At 46.6% G+C, this 19375-nt stretch overlaps 1 protein-coding gene across 1 annotated transcript in view; it reads right to left on the bottom strand.

Moving 5' to 3' along the window:
* Window positions 1-8214, bottom strand: part of TGM3 (transglutaminase 3) — a 30592-nt gene extending 22378 nt beyond the window's left edge. The window contains exons 1-6 of the mRNA XM_052651186.1: window positions 8037-8214; window positions 7461-7703; window positions 6728-6846; window positions 5221-5349; window positions 2009-2186; window positions 1766-1901 (exon numbers count right to left, since the gene is read on the bottom strand). Coding sequence (XP_052507146.1) covers window positions 1766-1901; window positions 2009-2186; window positions 5221-5349; window positions 6728-6846; window positions 7461-7703; window positions 8037-8214 — 983 coding nt within the window. The remainder of the gene's footprint in view (window positions 1-1765; window positions 1902-2008; window positions 2187-5220; window positions 5350-6727; window positions 6847-7460; window positions 7704-8036) is intronic.
* Between the last annotated feature and the right edge of the window lie 11161 nt (window positions 8215-19375).

Below are 19375 nucleotides of genomic sequence, written 5' to 3' on the forward strand. Positions count from 1 at the left end.
AACCAAGAGATCTCAGGTCTAATTCCAAATTCAGCTTAAAGGACCCAACTTTCTGTTCCCAGCAGGTCTTCCTTGATGGCCCCCTCCCTGAGTTCCCACAGTACTAACTGTCTGACACACAGCTGGCACACTGCATCACTAAATAGTCTCTAATGGCCTCCCCACTTTTTGTCCCCTAACAGCACCAGACGTGCTCTCGGCAGAAGGACTGAGCCTCATGCTTTCTGACCCCTCTGCAGTTCCTAGTGTGCAGAATAATCACAGAAGGGTTAAGCTGAAGAGGGCCACTCTTTCCCCAAAATCAGCATCTTGTTGGAACAAGCATCTCTTTTTCTAAAGGAAGACAAAGCCAGGAATGGCATTGTCCCAAGGATCAGAAAAGGTTGCAATGGGATTTTGGACACAATAACAAAAGGAAAAAACAGGGAGAAGAAAAGACATTCATTTATGAGAAGTTGGAAAACAAAACCTCACTGTAAGTAGCAGCATCACTAGAGAGAACATTATGTGTGTGTAGATTAAGGAAGAACATCTGAAATAAACTTTCTCTCCCCCATTAAACCCTAGCATCCATGTGACCTTGGGTGAATTACATATACATCCCTCCCTTCAGAGGGGAGAGGATGCTTACAGTATTCAGTGCCATTATTGGTGCAGGCTGTTGTTTATTAGTTTTAATATCTCTTTTGGTTAATTTTAATATTCCTTTGACTTTATTCTATTAGTTACCCTAAGTACATTTCAGTAAACTTGCATCTACTTATTCTGGGAATAATAAGCAATAAAGAATTTTTTATACAGACTTTCTCAAAGTTGAACATCTGGAAAAAAGATGACATCTGTTTTTAAGTTATCTAGAATACATTTATTCACATGTATATGCATGTGAATGATTATTATATGTATATCCTTTGAAATGGATTCAAACAATGGATTATTGACATATGCATGTAGTACTTTATATACGTAGACATCTATGTGTATATACACATATAGACATAACTATTTTCAGTTGTCATCTGGTAATAACTCGTCATATGGTATAACCTTAAATAGCTGTAACAGTATCTATTTTATGTATATAAGCAGCTATACAAAGTTATAGATATGTGTCTGTAAGTTTTAGATAACCTACTTTCAGTTGGCATATATTATATATCACACACACATATGTGCATGTCATATTTATGGTTTAGAAATATATATTTCCAGTTACTTATAAAGTTTCCTATTTTCAGTTGAAATCCAGAATAAGCTAACATTTTATTCTAGCAATCAAGATACTAAGCAAGTGTATATATATATATGAGAAAATATGTCACTTTTCTTTAAGAAAGCCCATTAAGTCATATGGGTTGCCCGAAATGACATACATTATTCTTCTTACTAGAAAATCAACGATTTCAATGTTTCGCTTCTAAAATATCATAGGGTCTAGGGGCCCCTATAAACTCAGGGCAGTTTCACAGAGCCCAGGAATCATATTTTTCACTGGTATCAGAGCCTTCATCTGGTGGCAAGATAAAATGGACCATCAGCATTTGCAGAACTCTGAGAAGGGTTGTTTTGGGTCTTGCTAGCTTCGGCATTTCCATTCTACACTTGATCTTAGCCAAAAGGCCAAGATATGATAGCATTTCCATTCTAAACGATGTGTTGACATGGTACTTGCCTCCTGATTCCTGTTTGGAGCTGGTCCCAGGAGCTGGGGAGAGCTAGGGAGAAGCTGCTCGGATTTGGTGCTCAGAAAGGATCAGATACTCACCACACGCTATCACTGCCTTTTTCCACGGGCCGTCCCAAGGGGTCGTAGTAGACATCCACGCTGAGGTTTCTGTCTGTGTCATGAGCTGAGTTGAAGTTGGTGATCACTCGGGAGGGAATCCCCAAACATCGCAACACTGCAAGTCAAGGGCAGTCTGAGGACTCGAGGTGCAGTGGAGACAGTACCTGGGGGCACCCCACTGCTGCCCATCCATCCAGCAAAGGCACACCTCATCCAGAATACCTGTGTTGAGGGTTCCAGCAAAGACCCAGCACTGGCCGTACCGGACGGGCCTGAAGCCAGATCTTTGCCACTCCTTGAGGATTTCCACGCTGCCATTCCAGTTCCTAGGATCCCGGCCACCAGTGTAGCTACCGCTCCAGTTCCCAGAAATCACGCCATTGTCATCATTGGCATTGATCTGGGCAGGAATAAACCCCAAAGGAATCAGCACAGATAGTGACAGGCAGAGTTCAGGCGGCAAGGTAAGGAGTCAAAGAAGGAAACCAGGGAGACTCCCTGAAGTCTCTGTGTCTTTCTGGGTGATTTGGATGATAATTGTGATAATGGGTATCAAGAAGTGTATGAATTTGAAAGTGCTCTCCTTAACAGGCCATGCTTGCCCCTAATTCATATGTTATTCCCAGCTCACAGAGAAAATCAAGGCTCCATGGCTTGTCAGTGATGAAGCAAGGGTAGAAAATCAGCCTACAATCAAGTCCTGGCCAGAACTCACAGGCTGCTGCCACCTGACTTGGGGATCCATAGTTTGAAGCTCTCTTTTGGTGTCCTGGTCTTCTGAAAAGATCACTGTAAAACTTTAGCAACTAACTTATTCTTGAAAAGAATAAAGATGGACTTTCGCTTTTCATCCATCCATTGATTCATTCACTCAGCTTAACGCATGATTCTTGTATTTGGGTGTTCTTGTGCGTGCTCAATCACATCTGACTCTGCAATTCCATGCCAGGCTCCTCTGTCCATGGGATTTTCCAGACAAGAAGACTGGAGTGGGTTGTCATTCCCATCTCCAGGGGATCTTCTTGACCCAGGGATCAAACCCATGTCTCCTGCTTCTCCTGCATTGGCAAGCAGACTCTTTACCACTGTGTCACCTGGGAAACCCTTGATTCTTGAATGAGTCACATGAAAAGAGCACTAGACTAGGAATCAAGAGACCTGAATCTCTTCGTCTGAGTCTTTTAGAGACTCATATTGAAGTATTTAGGGACAGAATGATGTGCTATCTGGAATTTATCACATAATGCATGAAGAAGGGGACACAGATGAAACAAGACTGGCCTTGGGTAGGTAATTGATGAAGCCGGTGACAGGCACATAGAAGTTCATTTTACTTTTTCCTCTACTTTTGTGAACGTCTGAACTTTTCTATAATAAAAAGTCAAAAGAGGGACTTCCCTGGTTGCCCGGTGGTTATAATCTGCCTTGCAATGCAGGAGATGTGGGTTTGATCCTTGGTCAGGGAACTAAGATCGCATGTGCCACAGACCACCTAAGCCTGGGAGCTGCACTGGGTCCAGGCACCACAACTAGAGAATCCGTGCACTGCAACAAAAGATGCACAACTGTGTGCCATGACTAAGACCCAAGGCAGCCAAATTTTTTAAAAAAGTTAAAAGAGAAAGAAGAAGGAGAAACTTGAGTCACGAGCCTACCCTGGCTGCTTGTCAGCTGGTTGATTGTTGACAAGCTGATTCGTTCAAGCTCTCCTTCCAACACAGGGAACAGAAGGAGCAAGTATGCCCTCAGCTGTCTCCCAGCAGCCAGGTCTTCAGTTTATGAAACTGAGTAGCGTTTACCCCAACCTCACAGTGAGAACTGCCCCCTCTCTCTGTGGGGGTCACAAGGCAAGGCTTGTGAGAACCAGCAGTCTGGAAATGGAAGGATCCTTGCCCACGACCAGCTGGCCCAGTCTTCGCAGCCCCTCTGTGTGCTGGGTGAGCTCTGCACCCCCTCCAGGATGGCCGGGCTGGAATTGCAGGATCAGGGCCACGGGGCTCCTTCAAGATGGAAGATTGCACGGCCCATCTCTATCTCTTGAGTCACAGGTGCTCCAGCCTCCAGTGTGGTAATCACAGGCTCATCTCTGACTGAAAGCCGAGTGTTTCAAAGCCCCACACAGGCCATAATTAGCTCGTGGTCCAGCCCAACCAGGAGGGCTGGAGAGAGAGCAGGGAGGTGCAGCTGAGGAGCCTGGCTCTGAGATCAAGTATTTTGTCCCGAGGGCTGGAGTGAGTCAGCAGCTGGTGGAGCCAGCTGCCTCCCCCACCCTCTCCTGAGCTGAGGAGGCTCAACTTTCTAAGTTGCCTAAACACCAGCTTTCCTAGACCTTGGCCTGGGCTTTAATCCCACCCTTCTAGGACCACTTGGTTTTCACGGTTCAGCCTGGGTCCACTCCCTCTCTGGACTCTTCCTGCCACCCTGCTTCCCATCGTCTCCTCAGTGCCTCCACATTCTCTGGGCCTCCCCACACCTGTCCTGCCAGGTTCAAGTTAAGAAGCCCTGTCTGATGACCCCCAATATCTATCATGTAGTCAGGAGGTCGTTCAATTAACCATGTAACTAGCTCATTAGCTTGGATATTTTCCAGCTCAAAAAAGACTGGAAATGCCTAGTCCATTAATCACACACACACACAAGTTGACACTTCTGAGTAACTGTTTAGTTTCAGAGGGTTAAAGTTCAACAACTCTCTGACTTTTAGCTTTTTAGTTTATAACTTTTGAGCAGGTTATCCCTTGTTTGGACATTTTTCTGATGGAGAGGTTTTCTACCCACTGAGTATAGAGCATTCCCCCAGCATTCAGCTTGTGTATATATCCAGCTAATGTGTGTGTTTGGATAGGTGGTGTAGGTTTCTCACGTGGAGGGAGTGGGTGAGTGAAGGTGGCCCCAGGCGGGCAGTTGGAGGCCTTGTTCTGGCTGGACTCACTCGAAGGCTAAGTTGTGTGTGATTCCCTCCAGCCCCCTGGCATCAGGTTCCCCATCTAGAAGACGACCATGTCAACCTCTGCCCTCCCTGCTGGCACTCAAGCTCTCTGTGCTGAGGAGGGGATGGGTCAGAGCAAAGGAGCGTAGCCCCTTCCCCAGGAGCCCCAGGGATGGAGCCATGTCTCAGCTTTGTGTCCTCCCAGCCCTGGTGGACCCCCACAGATCAAGTCCGTGTCATCTGAGGAAGGCCTCACAATACAGTGGGAAGGGCTTGGGAGCCAGCAGCCTGGGTCTGGTTCTGCCTCTGCCACTCACTCCCGTGTGTCTCAGGCAAGTCCTTTAATTTAGAGGCGTGTCATACTCTGTGTGTACAAAATGGGGATGTAATAACCACCAACTTTATTTTGTGAGACATCAACCAACAAGATGAGTGGTTGTGCCTAACCCATAGCTGAGTTTGATATAGGGGAACAACTAGTTATCATGGTTTTCTCATCACTCACCATTGCACTCAGAACCCGGCCAACATATTTGGGGTCGTTTCTGTTGGCCACGTCCGTAGCAGGGTCACGGCGAAAATTTAGACTGTTATCCAGGACTGAGAGGCAAATGTTCAGAATGCCTTCTTCAAACTGTTCAAAATGGGGCCATATGTTACGATGAAAGAAATTACAAGTAGTATCAGCTAATTGAGGGCATGGAGGCTATGCTGGTAAGAGCCACGGGCACTGCCCATATCTCCCCCTACTCCACGGCCCCCAGAACTGAGAGACTGAGGAACAACCACCCACCTGGCCCTTAACCCTGAAAACTCATCCAGACCTCTTGCTGTACACAAGGCCCTGTGCTGAGGCCCCTCAAGTTTAATGAGACTCCCTCACTGTTACAAACTTGAGAGCAGTCACTTGACCTGTCTGGGCTTCAATTTCACCAGCTGTATAACAAGGGATCAGGCTGAGCACATCTCAAAGTTTCCATCTGGTTCTGACATTGATCTCTAGCATATCACTTAGACTTTTGGGAACTGATTATAAAGTGTCTCACTAAAATTGGAATTTGAAGCCATTTTCACAAAATGGAGAAGGCCAAGCTCTTTCTTGCCTTTGAGTCTTCATATATGCTGTTCCTTCTTCCTCCAATGCTTTTCCCCAAGATATCTATTCAGCTCCCTTGCCTCCATTAAGTTTCTGATCCTAAGTTCCTTTCTAAGCAAGGCTCTCCCAGATCACCCCATCAAAAATATCCTCCCTTCCACCCCTCAGTGCACCCTATGCCCTTACCCACCCCACCCCTTTTTCTTCTTTTCTATGAAATTTAACACAGAACACAACATATAAAACTCAACATATAAAATATATGGCATTATACTGAAGATAAAATACATGGCAGATATGCCCTGGTTGACTACAGAAAGGGGTCTGGACATGGCAGAATGTGCACCTGTCCACCCTCTGCTGGACATCCAAGGCACCCCACGCAAGGTACTTCATTGTAATGCTTCATCTGTCTGCTGGAAAGAAGAAAATATGGAGGGAATCCCTGGATGTGGCTAGCTGAGCAAACTCGGGAATTCTGTGGACTCAGACATCATAGTACTATAGGACCCTTGGAAGGTTGAATGCTCACACCAAGGAAATTTCATCACATTATGACACGGAATGAATAACAGAAACTATACTGTTGTGCAAGTCTCTACTGGGCCTTATCTTCATTCATGTGTCATGGTACCAATAACACATTGTTGCATCAATTTAGTTATGTGTCTGTTTTGCCCATGAAAGTGTGACCTCTTCAAAGACATGAAATATGTCTTATCCATCTCCTGTATCCACAGATGCACCTTGGCCCCTGGCACATAGTAGGTCATCAATGGATGTCTTCTGAATGAATGAACAAATAAGAGGCAGGCAAATGGACAGATTTGGGAACTGTCACCTATCTGTGGGGTCAGCTGCGGAGCTTCTTTGGGTAGAATAGGGACATTACTGCCAGCCTCTATGACCCTTTTACCTGTCCGTAGTTCCAGCCAATCATGCCAATTCGATTTGTGCTTCCCACAAAGATGATGCCAGCATCTTCCTGAACATATTCCTCTCTCTCAGCATGGTTACTCATAAAGACACCATCAGCTGTTTGACATGAAAAAAACAGATAGTTGGGGATAGAATCTTACAGAGAACTATAGAGACTCAACCTTGTCTCAGTCCTGAGTACCCACATGGTGGCTGGAGCAAGCCACACCTTCAACCCTTCCCCCAGCTCCACTGAGGAGTGAAGCCTTGGGTTAAAATGCTTCCACATCGTATCATGAGAACTATCAACTTGAAAGAGAAGCTGAGATGACCTAAGAATCTGAAAATAAGACCTCTGGGAATGAAAAACTTGCTTCTTCAGGCACAAGCTGTCTCCAGGCTGCAGAATGGTGCTGTAGTCATTACACCATACTATACAGTTTTCAAAAACTCATGAGATCCTTGCAACAGCCCCAGAAATAGCAAGCTGTCCATCTAATGGTGAGGAATTTGAGGCTCAGAAGGGTAGAGAGACTGCCAGACTCACATAGCAGGTTCAGAGGCAGAGCTGGACCAAAACCCCTGGCTTCTGACTTCTGGCTTCTATGCTCTTTCCTTATTCCACAAACTTCCCCTAATCAAACCTGAGCCCATGAAAACCATTCCCTCCATCTCTTTTCCATGGACGTCCCTTAGCTGATGGCTGGGAGTGTGGGTGGTTGGATGCCTACCTTGCAGCCAGGGATTAAAGAGCAGTATGAATGTCCCAAGTTTCAGCATGGAGTCACTGCCCTGGGAGGAGATCTGCATGTTTAGCGTGTACCTCCCAATGGGTGCATTTGCAGGACTAAGGATGGAGATGTTCAGAACATTGTTCCTGTTGGACACAAGTTGTGCACCCCAGCCGCTGCTACTTGTCCCATTGGAGAGTGGAAACACAGCCTTTGTCTTGGCCGACTCTGAGGGGTAAGGCCCTGGAAAAAAGACATAGGACAATGGAAACCAAGTAGCGTTGGCTGACTGTGGAGAAACCAGATTCCAATATAACTGCAGGGATTCTTTGGGAGACGTTATACAATGAAGCAGCACGTTATGGCACTGGAAGCAACTTGAGATCACATGGTCCAAATCCTTCTTGAGGTTAAGACTGTGACCCTCAGAGGTAGGTGAAACTGGACTCTACTAAGTCAATGGTAGATCTGGGTTAGAGCCTGAGGCCGCCACCACCACCGCCCCTTGGATGCACAGCCCCAAGGTCTCCTCAAGGTGTGTATGTGGGAGGGGGGCAGGGAGCAGTGAGCAGGTACCTGTGGAAACTGTGAATGTCACACTTCCTCCAGAGCTGAGACCTCGGGATAAGGTCACTGACATATGGAAGGGCTGGCCTCTCCGTACGATGAGATCCTGGCTGTAGAACCTGTCTGTGTGATGTGCCTGCCGGTTGGAGGCTGTCTGCCAGTTGACACTCTGGAGTCCTAAAGCCATGAGACAGAAAAGAGGACTTGAGATACTGGGAGAAAAGGGATGGTGGCCTATGGGAAAAGGTGTAAGTTACCGAAGAGACAGCATTTGGACAGGGCTTGCTGGGGAAGAAGCTTCTTGGAAAAATCACATTAAAATGCAAGATGGCAAGCACTTCACAACCTATTCCCACCTGCCTTTTCAGATGGGTGACGCTTGGCACACACTACCTCACCTCCCTTTCCACCTGGCTGATTGTCACTCAGCCCTGAAGCACGTAGCTTCCCCCAACCAGCGAGGAAACCGAGTAAGCCATTCTGTCCACATTATCCTCCTTCCATTGTGGACAGTGATGCACGGACTGGGAGGAGGCTACTTCTCTTGGATCTACCACCCTGCTTTGGCTTCCTTGCTTTTCCCATTGTGTCTTCCCAGACGCCATGTGCCTTCTATGATGCCAACACCCAGCAAATGATTACCCATGTCATCTGTACTGTATATGTACAACACTTTGGTGTTGGCCTGTGCCCCTGATGCTGAGAAGGACCATGTGATTCTGGGAAGCATTTCGAGGCTCGGAGACTGGGAAACCACTGGCCTGGAGAGCCTTTCAAAGGCTCATTGGCAAGAGTGGTCTCAGGCCATGAGATCCCTGGATAAGACCCTGAGGACAAACACCTCAAAATCTACCCTCAGCTTCTCAGATGATAGTGTAGGTAAGGGAGCTAAGCTGAGAAGGGTTATGAGAGATTCCATGGGATATGAGGAGTTCAACCTTTTTAAAACTTTTGAAGTATTTAATCCCTTTGAGTTATGTTTGAGACATTACAACACCCAATCTTCTGCAAATGAAACTGGTCTCTACCTTTACGATGTGGTCACAGCTATGATGGGAGTGTGATGACACAACTCTTCTTTAGATGTGTCTGCCTCTGTTCATTAGAATGTGCCTTCTTTATCTTTGTATTCTAACGCCTGGCACATTGCTTGACTAGATTAGGACAATCAGATAAACAAATGAAGGGCTAAATGAACAAACACACAAACAAACATAAAACTAATGTCATCCAATGACCTTCGTGACTAGGGCTCCAAATTTAGTCTATAAAGAAAGGTGTATGTGGGGTATTCCTTAATAAACAGAGAGATTACCTGTTATTTGTAGGACAGTATATAAGGCACATGTTGAGGTATGAAAATGTATGAAAATTAGTTTTAATCCCCAAAGAGCTTCAGCAGTGCATAAGACAACATGTCAGAATGAATGATGAGGGAAATCCAATCTCCTCCCCCCACCCAAAAAGATGTCTAGGAGATGCAGGCAAGAATCACTTTCAGTTGTAGGAATCAGAAAAAAAAAAAAATCACTGAAAATGCCAGGCCTTGAAGGAAGAGAGAATTTTGTCAAGCTCATTTCAGACAACAGGCAGAGAGACCGAAGGCCCAGAAGAGCAGGTATTTTTGGCTAGAGCAGAGGTCTTGTCTGGAAGAGAAAAGGGAGACCGAGGGCATGGCTCCAGGGCAGGCCTGGGGCTGCGGATCTCCCCAAGCAGCTCCAGGGATGGGCACAGGCTCATCATCGACTTGAGTGGGGTGCAGAATCTGGGGTGATGAACCAAGATTGCTGCTGAAGCAGGCTGAGAAGGTGATCGTGCCACCTGCTCAGTGTACTAAAGAGTCATTCATTCACATGCCCACTCATTTATTTATGCATTAAGCAAATAACTATTGAAAGAATAAATTAAAAGCTTTTTTTTCTTAAACTCAGAGAAACAAAAACATTCATGCAGCCAACAAGAATCTACTGATTGAAGAGAAAGGCACAGAGGGAAAGGTGGGACGAAGGGAGATGAACATTCCTGCACATAAATGCTGAACGGTGAGAGCTCAGATCTTGGGTGGTCTCTGGTAAGCATCAAGCTCTATATGACCTGCAGAGACCTGGCTTGCTGAAAGTTAGGACCCTCTAGGGCAAAGTCCCCACCTTCTAAACCCCTGCCTCTTACCAACTGCACTTACTATCTTCTGTGCATATGGGATTTGGTAGAGATTTACTCACTGTCTCGCTTTAGAAAAAAGAAGAGCTCTTAGATACAGTGGTCTGAGGTCACACAAGTCTCCCCAGAGATTCCTCCCCACTCCCAAATCCGAAAGGATGTATGTCTTCTCCCCAGAAGAAGCTCACTATTCTTGACCATGGGTTGAGAACAGAAAGTATGGTCCCCGGACAGCCCTCTGATAGCACAGGTTAAGGAATGGGGGGGCAGCAGGGATTCCCATCTGTAGCTGGTTTCTGCCAAGGCTTAAGCACTGTTTGCTAGAGCTGTGTCAAGAGCAGAGGCGTCTCCACAAATAACAAATGTTGATGAGGGTATGGAGAAAAGGGGATCCTTGTACACTGTTGGAGGGAATGTAAATTGGTACAGCCACTATGGAAAACTGTATTGAAGGTCCTTGGGCTGGAAGAAGCACAGGCTGGAATCAAGATTGCCGGGAGAAATCTCAATAATCTCAGATATGCAGATGACACCACCCTTATGGCAGAAAGTGAAGAGGAACTCAAAAGCCTCTTGATGAAAGTGAAAGAGGAGAGTGAAAAAGTTGGCTTAAAGCTCAACATTCAGAAAACAAAGATCATGGCATCCGGTCCCATCACTTCATGGGAAATAGGTGGGGAAACAGCGGAAACAGTGTCAGCCTTTATATTTTGGGGCTCCAAAATCACTGCAGATGCTGACTGCAGACATGAAATTAAAAGACGCTTACTCCTTGGAAGAAGGAAAGTTATGACCAACCTAGATAGGATATTGAAAAGCAGAGACATTACTTTGCCAACAAAGGTCCGTCTAGTCAAGGCTATGATTTTTCCTGTGGTCATGTATAGATGTGAGAGTTGGACTGTGAAGAAGGCTCAGCGCCAAAGAATTGATGCTTTTGAACTGTGGTGTTGGAGAAGACCCTTGAGAGTCCCTTGGACTGTGAGGACATCCAACCAGTGCATTCTGAAGGAGATCAGCCCTGGGATTTCTTTGGAAGGAATGATGCTAAAGCTGAAAGTCCAGTACTTTGGCCACCTCATGTGAAGAGCTGACTCATTGGAAAAGACTCTGATGCTGGGAGGGACTGGGGGCAGGAGGAGAAGGGGACGACAGAGGATGAGATGGCTGGATGGCATCACGGACTCAATGGACGTGAGTTTGAGTGAACTCCGGGAGTTGGTGATGGACAGGGAGGCCTGGCGTGCTGCGATTCATGGGGTCGCAAAGAGTTGGACACGACTGAGTGACTGAACTGAACTGAACTGAACTGAAAAAGCTAAAAATAGGACTATTATATGACCCAGAAATTCCACTCCTGGGTATCTATCAAAAGAATACAAAAATGCCAATTCAAAAAGATACAATGTTCATAGCAGCATTATTTACAACAGCAAGCTATGGAAGCAATCCAAGTGTCCATTAACAGATAAATAAAGAAGATGTGGTATATATGCACAATAAAATACTACTCAAGCATAAAAAAGAATGGAATTTTGCCATTTGCAATAACATGGATGGACCTGACTTATGAAATAAGTCAGACAGTGGAAGACAGATGCTGTGTGTGTGTGTGTGTGTGTGTGCATGCGCGCGTGCGTGTGTGCTGTCACTCAGTGGTGTCTGACTCTTTGTGACCCCTATGGACTTTGCCCGCCAGGCTCCTCTGTCCATGAAATTTTCCAGGCAAGAATACTGGAGCATGTTGCCATTTCCTACTCCAGAGAATCTTCCCAATCCAGGGATCAAACCCACTTCTCTTGCAGCTCCTGCATTGGCAGGCAGACTTCTATCACTGCACTACCCGGGAAGCCAAATACTATATGTTATCACTTCTATGTGAAGTCTGAAAAAATGAAACGAATGAATACAACAAAACAGAACAGACATAGATACAGAGAACAAAGCAGTGGTTACCAGTGGGAAGGGAGGGCAAGACAGAAGTAGGGGATAAGAGTTACAAACTGTTAAGTATAAAATGAATATAAGGATAGATGGTACAGCACAGGAAATATAGCCAATGTTTTATAGCAACTTTGAATGGAATGTAATCTATAAAAATTGAAATCCCATGTTATAGATATGAAATTAATATAATATTGTAACTCAGCTACACTTCAATTTTTAAAAAGAGATTTGCAAGAAAAAGGGGGAATCAACACACAAAAGTACACACGGCCAGTTCATATAGGTTTGCCTAAGTCCTGAAAAATAAGACAATTCTAATTATTAAAAAAAAAAAAAAAAAGAAAGTAGAGGCGTGTCTCTTTCATCCCAGAAACCAGTCTGTAGGGAAAATGATGAAGAAAAGACTGGGCTCCAGGGTTCCTTGACTGCAGAGACACTGAAAGGAGATAAAGGGAACTTTGTACACACTAGGTGGGGTCCTTGGCTGAGAGATCATCTCTGCCTCTCCCGTCGTGAGCGTTGGATGAAAGAGTCTTGCTTCTCCCTGGAGTGCTTGTGGGGTGTGCAAGGCTTCTCTGAGCTGCAGGGTGAGTAACACCAGGACTCATATTTGTCATTGGTGTCCTGTGTGTCAACTGCTGTTAACAGTACACAGAGCAACTTACACACACCGTGGATGAAATCTTTACAGAATAACTGGGGCGGGGGGGATAAACTAGGAGCTTGGGATTAGCAAATACACACTGCTACACACAAAAGAGATAAACAACAAGGTCCCTGGGTAGAGCACAGGGAACTATATCAATATCCTGTAATAACCTATAATGAAAAGAATATGAAAAAGAATATACATTTATGTATAACTGAGTCATTTTGTACATCTGAAACTAACACAACCTTGTAAATCAACTATACTTCAATTGAAGAAAAAAAGAAACTGGAAACTAACACTCAGAGAGATAACTATCTTAAACATTTTCTTTAAATTTTATATTGGAGTATAGCCAATTAAAAGACGCTTACTCCTTGGAAGGAAAGTTATGACGAACCTAGATAGCACATTAAAAAGCAGAGATGTCAAAGGTCCGTCTGTGCCATCAAATGTCCGTCTAGTCAAGGCTATGGTTTTTCCAGTGGCCATGTATGGATGTGAGAGTTGGACTGTGAAGAAAGCTGAGTGCCGAAGAATTGATACTTTTGAACTGTGGTGTTGGAGAAGACTCCTGAGAGTCCCCTGGACTGCAAGGAGATCCAACCAGTCCATTCTAAAGGAGATCAGTCCTGGGTGTTCTTTGGAAGGAATGATGCTAAAGCTGAAACTCCAGTACTCTGGCCACCTCATGCAAAGAGTTGACTCATTGGAAAAGACTGTGATGCTGGGAGGGATTAAGGGCAGGAGGAGAAGGGGACGACAGAGGATGAGATGGCTGGATGTCATCACCGACTCGATGGATCTGAGTTTCAGTGAACTCCGGGAGTTGGTGATGGACAAGGAGGCCTGGTATGCTGCGATTCATGGGGTCGCAAAGAGTTGGACACGACTGAGCGACTGAACTGAACTGAACTGATAGTCAATTAACAATGTTGTGATAGTTTCAGGTGGACAGCAAAGGGACTCTACCATACATTTACATGTATCTGTTCTCCCCCAAACTCCCCTCACATCCAGGCTGCCACATAACACTGAGCAGAGCTCCCTGTGCTTGACAGTAAAACCTTGCTGGTTATCCAATTTATCAGCAGAGTGCACATGTTGGTCTCAAACTCCTTATCCACAGGAGATAAATATCTTATTTAAGGTCATGTACCTAGACAGGTCTTACCCTCCCTGTTGCCCTGGTCTTCTGTTCTCCACCTGGGAGGGGAGAACAGATGGTGAGGAACTTCACTACACATTGTCCTCCTTTCTGGCATTTGCATCCTGATACATAGGAGAGAATGAGTCACTGGAAGGCCAGTGTATCCCAAAGGCATTCTACATGAGACATGAGAGAAGAGGGGCATCCATGGACCCCCAAGTGGGATGGGCAGGTTGAGAGCATGCTCGCAAAACTCCCAGGTGGTTCCTGAAACCCTTCTCCTTCAGCTGGCTGCCTTCAGTCATCACCCCACTTTTGCCAGTCCAAATCAGGGATATGATGATCCTGTTTGTGGATTATCCAGGGGACTTTGTTCTCCCACCTGCCACCCCTTCACGTAGCACTAATCTCAGCCTGAGTTTGTTCTAGAAAGGCAAGGGCAGGGGGATAACCTCAGATATGCAGATGATATCACCTTAATGGCAGAAAGTGAAAAGGAACTAAAGAGCCACTAATGGGGGTGAAAGAGGAGAGTGAAAAAGCTGGCTTAAAACTCACTATTAAAGAAAGCTAATAAGATCATGGCATCTGGTCCCATCACTTCATGGCAAATAGAAGGGGAAAAGGTGGAAGTAGTGACAGATTTCCTTTTCTTGGGCTCTAAAATCACTGTGGTTGGTGACTGCAGCCATGAAATTAAAAGATGATTGCTTCTCGGCAGGAAAACTATGACAAATATAGACAGTGCATGAAAAAGCAAAGACATCACTTTGCTGACAAAGGTCTGTATAGTCAAGGCTATGATCTTTCCAGTAGTCATGTACAGACGCGAGAGTTGGACTATGAAGAAGGCTGAGTGCCGGAGAAATCATGCTTTCGAACTGTGGTGCTGGAGAAGACTCTCAAGAGTCCCTTGGACATCAAGGAGGTGAAACCAGTCAATCCTGGTTTCAGAGAAATAACCCTGAATACTCACTGGGAGGACTGATGTGGAAGTTGAAGCTCCAATACTTTGGCCACCTGATGCAAAGAGCCAACTCATTGAAAAGACCCTGATGCTGGGAAAGATTGAAGGCAGAAGCTGAGGTTGACAGAAGATGAGTTGGTTGGATGGCATCACCAGTTCAACGGATATGAACTTGGGCAAACTCCAGGAGATGGGGAGGGCCAGGGAGGCTTGACTTGCTGCAGTCCATGGGGTCACAAAGAGTCGGACATGCCTTGGTGGGTGAACAACAGGGCAGGGAATAGGGGAGGTGCATAAACATCCAAGTTTTTTCCCGAGTTTACAACTTCATGGATGTTTATGAGCTTCAGAGCTGTTCTTTGTGCCTGCTTGGATGAAGGGCAGGGATGAAAGGAGAGTGGCTTCACCCCTATAATTGACTCATCAACACAGACTCTCAGAAACATCAAAGAGAGTAACGTTTTAGAGACTGAGCATCTCCCCCGACTCTTATTCTGGCTGTGAGGACATGGAGACCCAGAAAGTCATTTGCCCACAGTGGGATGTCTCTGGACTTTCATCCACAGCCCTTCTCACAATCCCATGCTGCCTCTTTGACTCACTGCTTAACTCCACCAGCAGGCCAGGGGCAGTTTCCCCACTTTCTTTATCCTGAGAAAATCAGTGCCACCAGCACCACTGACGTGATCGTGACTGCTAAATGTCTATCCCAGTACACACTCACTCCTTCTTGCTTGGTAATAAAATCCTTCATGTTAATGGCCAGGCTCCCTTGCAGCTGGGGGTCATGTCAATGAGTTCTGGCCAATGACTTATAGGTGCAAGTTAAACGTATTAATTCCTAATTCCCAGGAAACCTCTTTTGTAAAAAGTGAGGTGAAATTCACCATTTTAACCACTTAAAGCACACAATTTGGTGCCATTTAGTACATTCACAATGTTGTGCAACCATCAGCACTATCTAGTTTCAGAACTTTTTCTTCAACCTCGAGATAAATCCCCCACTCACTAGCACTCAATTCCCACCTCCCCAGCTCTAGCCCCTGGGAACCACTCATCTGATTTCTGTTCCCATAGATTTGTCTGCTCTGGTCATTTCGTATCAGTGGAGTCATACAGTCTCTGAGTCTGGTTTTTCACTTAGCATTATGTTTTTAAGGTTCATCCACGTGGTAGCGTGTATCAGTAGTCCATCCCTTCTTTATGGCTGAATAATATTCCACTATGTTGATATACTGTATATTCATCCATTTATCAGTGGATGGATCTTTGGGTTGTCTCTGCCTTTTGACTCTTATAAATAGTGCTGCTCTGAATGTTCCTTTGCAAGCATTTGTTTGAATGCCTGTTTTCAATCCTGAGGAAACCTCTTTTTTCAAAATAGTTGGCAAAAGCCCTTAGCCTGCTTATTTCCATCTTCTTCCCCCTGCTGTCCCAGGTCTGGGTGTGATGTGGACTCAGTTTAAACCACACATGCCTTTGGGATGACAGAGTGGGGGCCTGCAAGAGCCCAGGCCCCTCAGGATTGTGCAGCTGCCCCACCCACCAGAACTGCCTACATCCAGTAAACTTCTGTCTTGTTCATTTCTCTAAGCCATTGTTATCTGGGATTCACTGTCATTTACAGCCAAACCTAGCTGCATGTGACTGATAGTGTAATGCCCTCCCCTCTTATTCTGTGGTCCACTTTTGGCAGGGATAAAAAGAGAAGCACAGAACAGATTCTAGACTGTGAAAGGTGACTCACAGGACAGATATATTAAAAATCATCTAGCCAAATGTCAAGTTTTTTGTTAGAGACTGCTTTAAGAAGGACATTTTGTACATTGCATACACACATGGGTTTATAATTGATGTGAAGTTTTCCCAAAACAGTATGAACCTTTACTATGCACAATGCACAGTGATATTTTCTACTTCATTTTTAAAATGATTTGCTGGTCACAGTCCACTAAATTGATTTTACAGCTTGCTAATGGTGAAAACTGGCAGCTTGAAAAGCAGTGATATGATGCAATATTCCCATGTGACAGGTAAAACAACTGAGGTCCTGGAAGGTCTGCTGAGGTCACCGGTAGCTGAAAGTCAGAGCTTGGCCCAGAAACCAGGTCTTAGATCCTGGTCACTGGGAGGCTGTTATTTGCAACATGCCCCCCTCCTCTGGGCATCAGGACGTCTCCAGCGCCTGGCAGGTCCTGCCTCACTCCAGCCCTCACCAGTCTCTTCTTTCTCTCTCCAGCCTGTGCTGCTTCCCTTCGTCTTTCCTCTGCATTCAGACATTTTCAACCCCTGTGCAGCATGGGTGGTACAATCTCTTGGTGCTCAGGTGGTGGGGAAATAGGGGTTCCCTGGGGGGCACTGAGCAAGGGGCTGGCAAGGGTGCCAGGGCAAAATTGAGTGAGCCCTGAACTGGTGGTTCGAGCAGCCTTGAGCAAGGTCTCAGCCTCTCTGTAGAAGGGAATAGTGAAACTGAACACCCTCCCTTGTAGGGCATTGGTTGGGACCCCAGATGCACCCATCACTGGCACCTGGGCTCCTGTCCGTGGTACAGATGTCTTAGGATCCCACGCATAATAGCACCAGCGACACAGGTGAGAGAAGGGTTTGAGCTTTTCCTGGGCTGCCATGGAGGACCTCAGATGGGCAGACAAAGTTTTTCTTGCATATGGCCTTTCACAGTTACAAACCTGTCTGATGTGGTCATTCCCATTTCACAGATGAGGGATTTGAAAGTCCAGTCAAGTGTCATCACTTGCCAAACATCGCACACTCAGGCAGAGACTGGCCCAAGCTCACACTGACGCCAGTGCAGCCTGACCATGTGCCACTCCAGGCTGCACCCCGCATCTAGCCGAGGTGGTGGTGGTGGCAATGGGCACGAGTCCAGGAAGCTGCCAGGGAGAGGGGAACACCCACAGCCTCCTCCTTGCCTCGACATTACACGGTTCGCATGAGAGAGGAAGGAAGGACTCCTGGGCCCCCTTCGCTTCCAGAGAGAGTTTCAAATTTCTTAAACCCTCACCATGCACGAGGACCACCTGGAGAGTTCATATTAGCCTAATCCCCACCACTTGGACGGCGCTGGTTTCTTAAACTCTACTGGTGATTCTAATACGGAACCAGAGCTGGAGTTGAGAACCACTACCTTAAGCCTACACAGTGTCTGTTTACACTACGCAATCAAAACTACTTTCCATGAATTATCTCCCCCATGACACATGGCCACTCTGAGCGGGAGGCAGGGGAGCAATCACTATCTCCTATTTACAAAGGAGGAAAACAGGCTGAGACGGAGGACTGCAGATCCTTCTGAGCACCTTTCGGCCCCTACCAAGATGAGGGGCCTCATTCCCTCGACTTCAATACAACAGGGAAAGCTTTTCCTCTCTTCATCTCACACCCAGGCTGGCATGCGGGCCCTGGGGACGAGAATGATTGCCCCATCTGTGGAGCACAGCCCAGCAGGGTGGAGGCTGAGCTGGGAAGTTATCTGAGGTGAGCAGAGCAGCAGGGACACAAGCGTGGGGGCCTGGAAATGGAGAAGGAGTGGCCAGCCTCTCAGCTCCCAGGAAACGTGCAGACCCACAGCCCAGAATAACACAGGTCCTCTGAGGCTGGGGCCTGAAGCCAGAGAGGGTGGGTCCTGAAGCCAGCACTCTGCCCAGTTAAGCTGCTGATGGGGACACTCACCGCCCTAGTGGGACAGGGCGCCTGTCCCCGACACAGAAGTGCCGGGCTCCCAAGGCGGAGGTCTGCATCCATGTTTGACCCTTGAGGACTCTGCCACAGGGCCTCTGCATGGCCTCGAGGATGGGGAACCCCTTCACACTGGGCCCGGCATCTGTGTCCACAGCTTGCGTGTCTGTCCAATGTGGGGCTCTGGCCTTGGTGTGTGGAAGGCAGAGGGTGCCAACCACTTTGGGTAGAAGGCTGCCAGGCCTTCCTCCACCATGTCATCCACCCCAGCCCAGGCTGCCGTCTCCCCTGGGAGGCGGAATAATCACACCCTACAGATTCCAACAAGAACCTTAACCTGGGAGCCAGAAACAGCCCTCTTGCACCAGCACGCTGCAACCCTGCTAGTTCCCTGGGTTACACGCACCCGACCACCCATGTTTCTTTTCCTGTTCCCTCCTCCCAGAATACTCCTCACCCAACAAAACTACTTCTGACCAAGTCCAACTCATCGTCCATACCAGTGCTACCTGGTGCTACCTGGGGCCTAGGGTCTCCCCTACCTTAAACCGCCCTCAGGGTTAATCCCTTCCTCCTCTTGGCCCCTGGTAAGTGCTTGGACATATAACACAACCTAATGACAGTCCACTGCGAACCCACCATGGAGAAAGACTGCCCTCTCAATCTCTATGCTCCCGCTGCGCCTCGTGGCTCCTTCCCTGAGTGTCCAGTAAGCAAACTCATTCATTCAGGAACTCAGGAATTCATTACTGAGCACTGCCTGGCTGCATGACTGGGAC

The sequence above is a fragment of the Budorcas taxicolor genome, chromosome 13 (assembly GCF_023091745.1).
Source record: "Budorcas taxicolor isolate Tak-1 chromosome 13, Takin1.1, whole genome shotgun sequence".
Lineage (NCBI taxonomy): Eukaryota > Metazoa > Chordata > Mammalia > Artiodactyla > Bovidae > Budorcas > Budorcas taxicolor.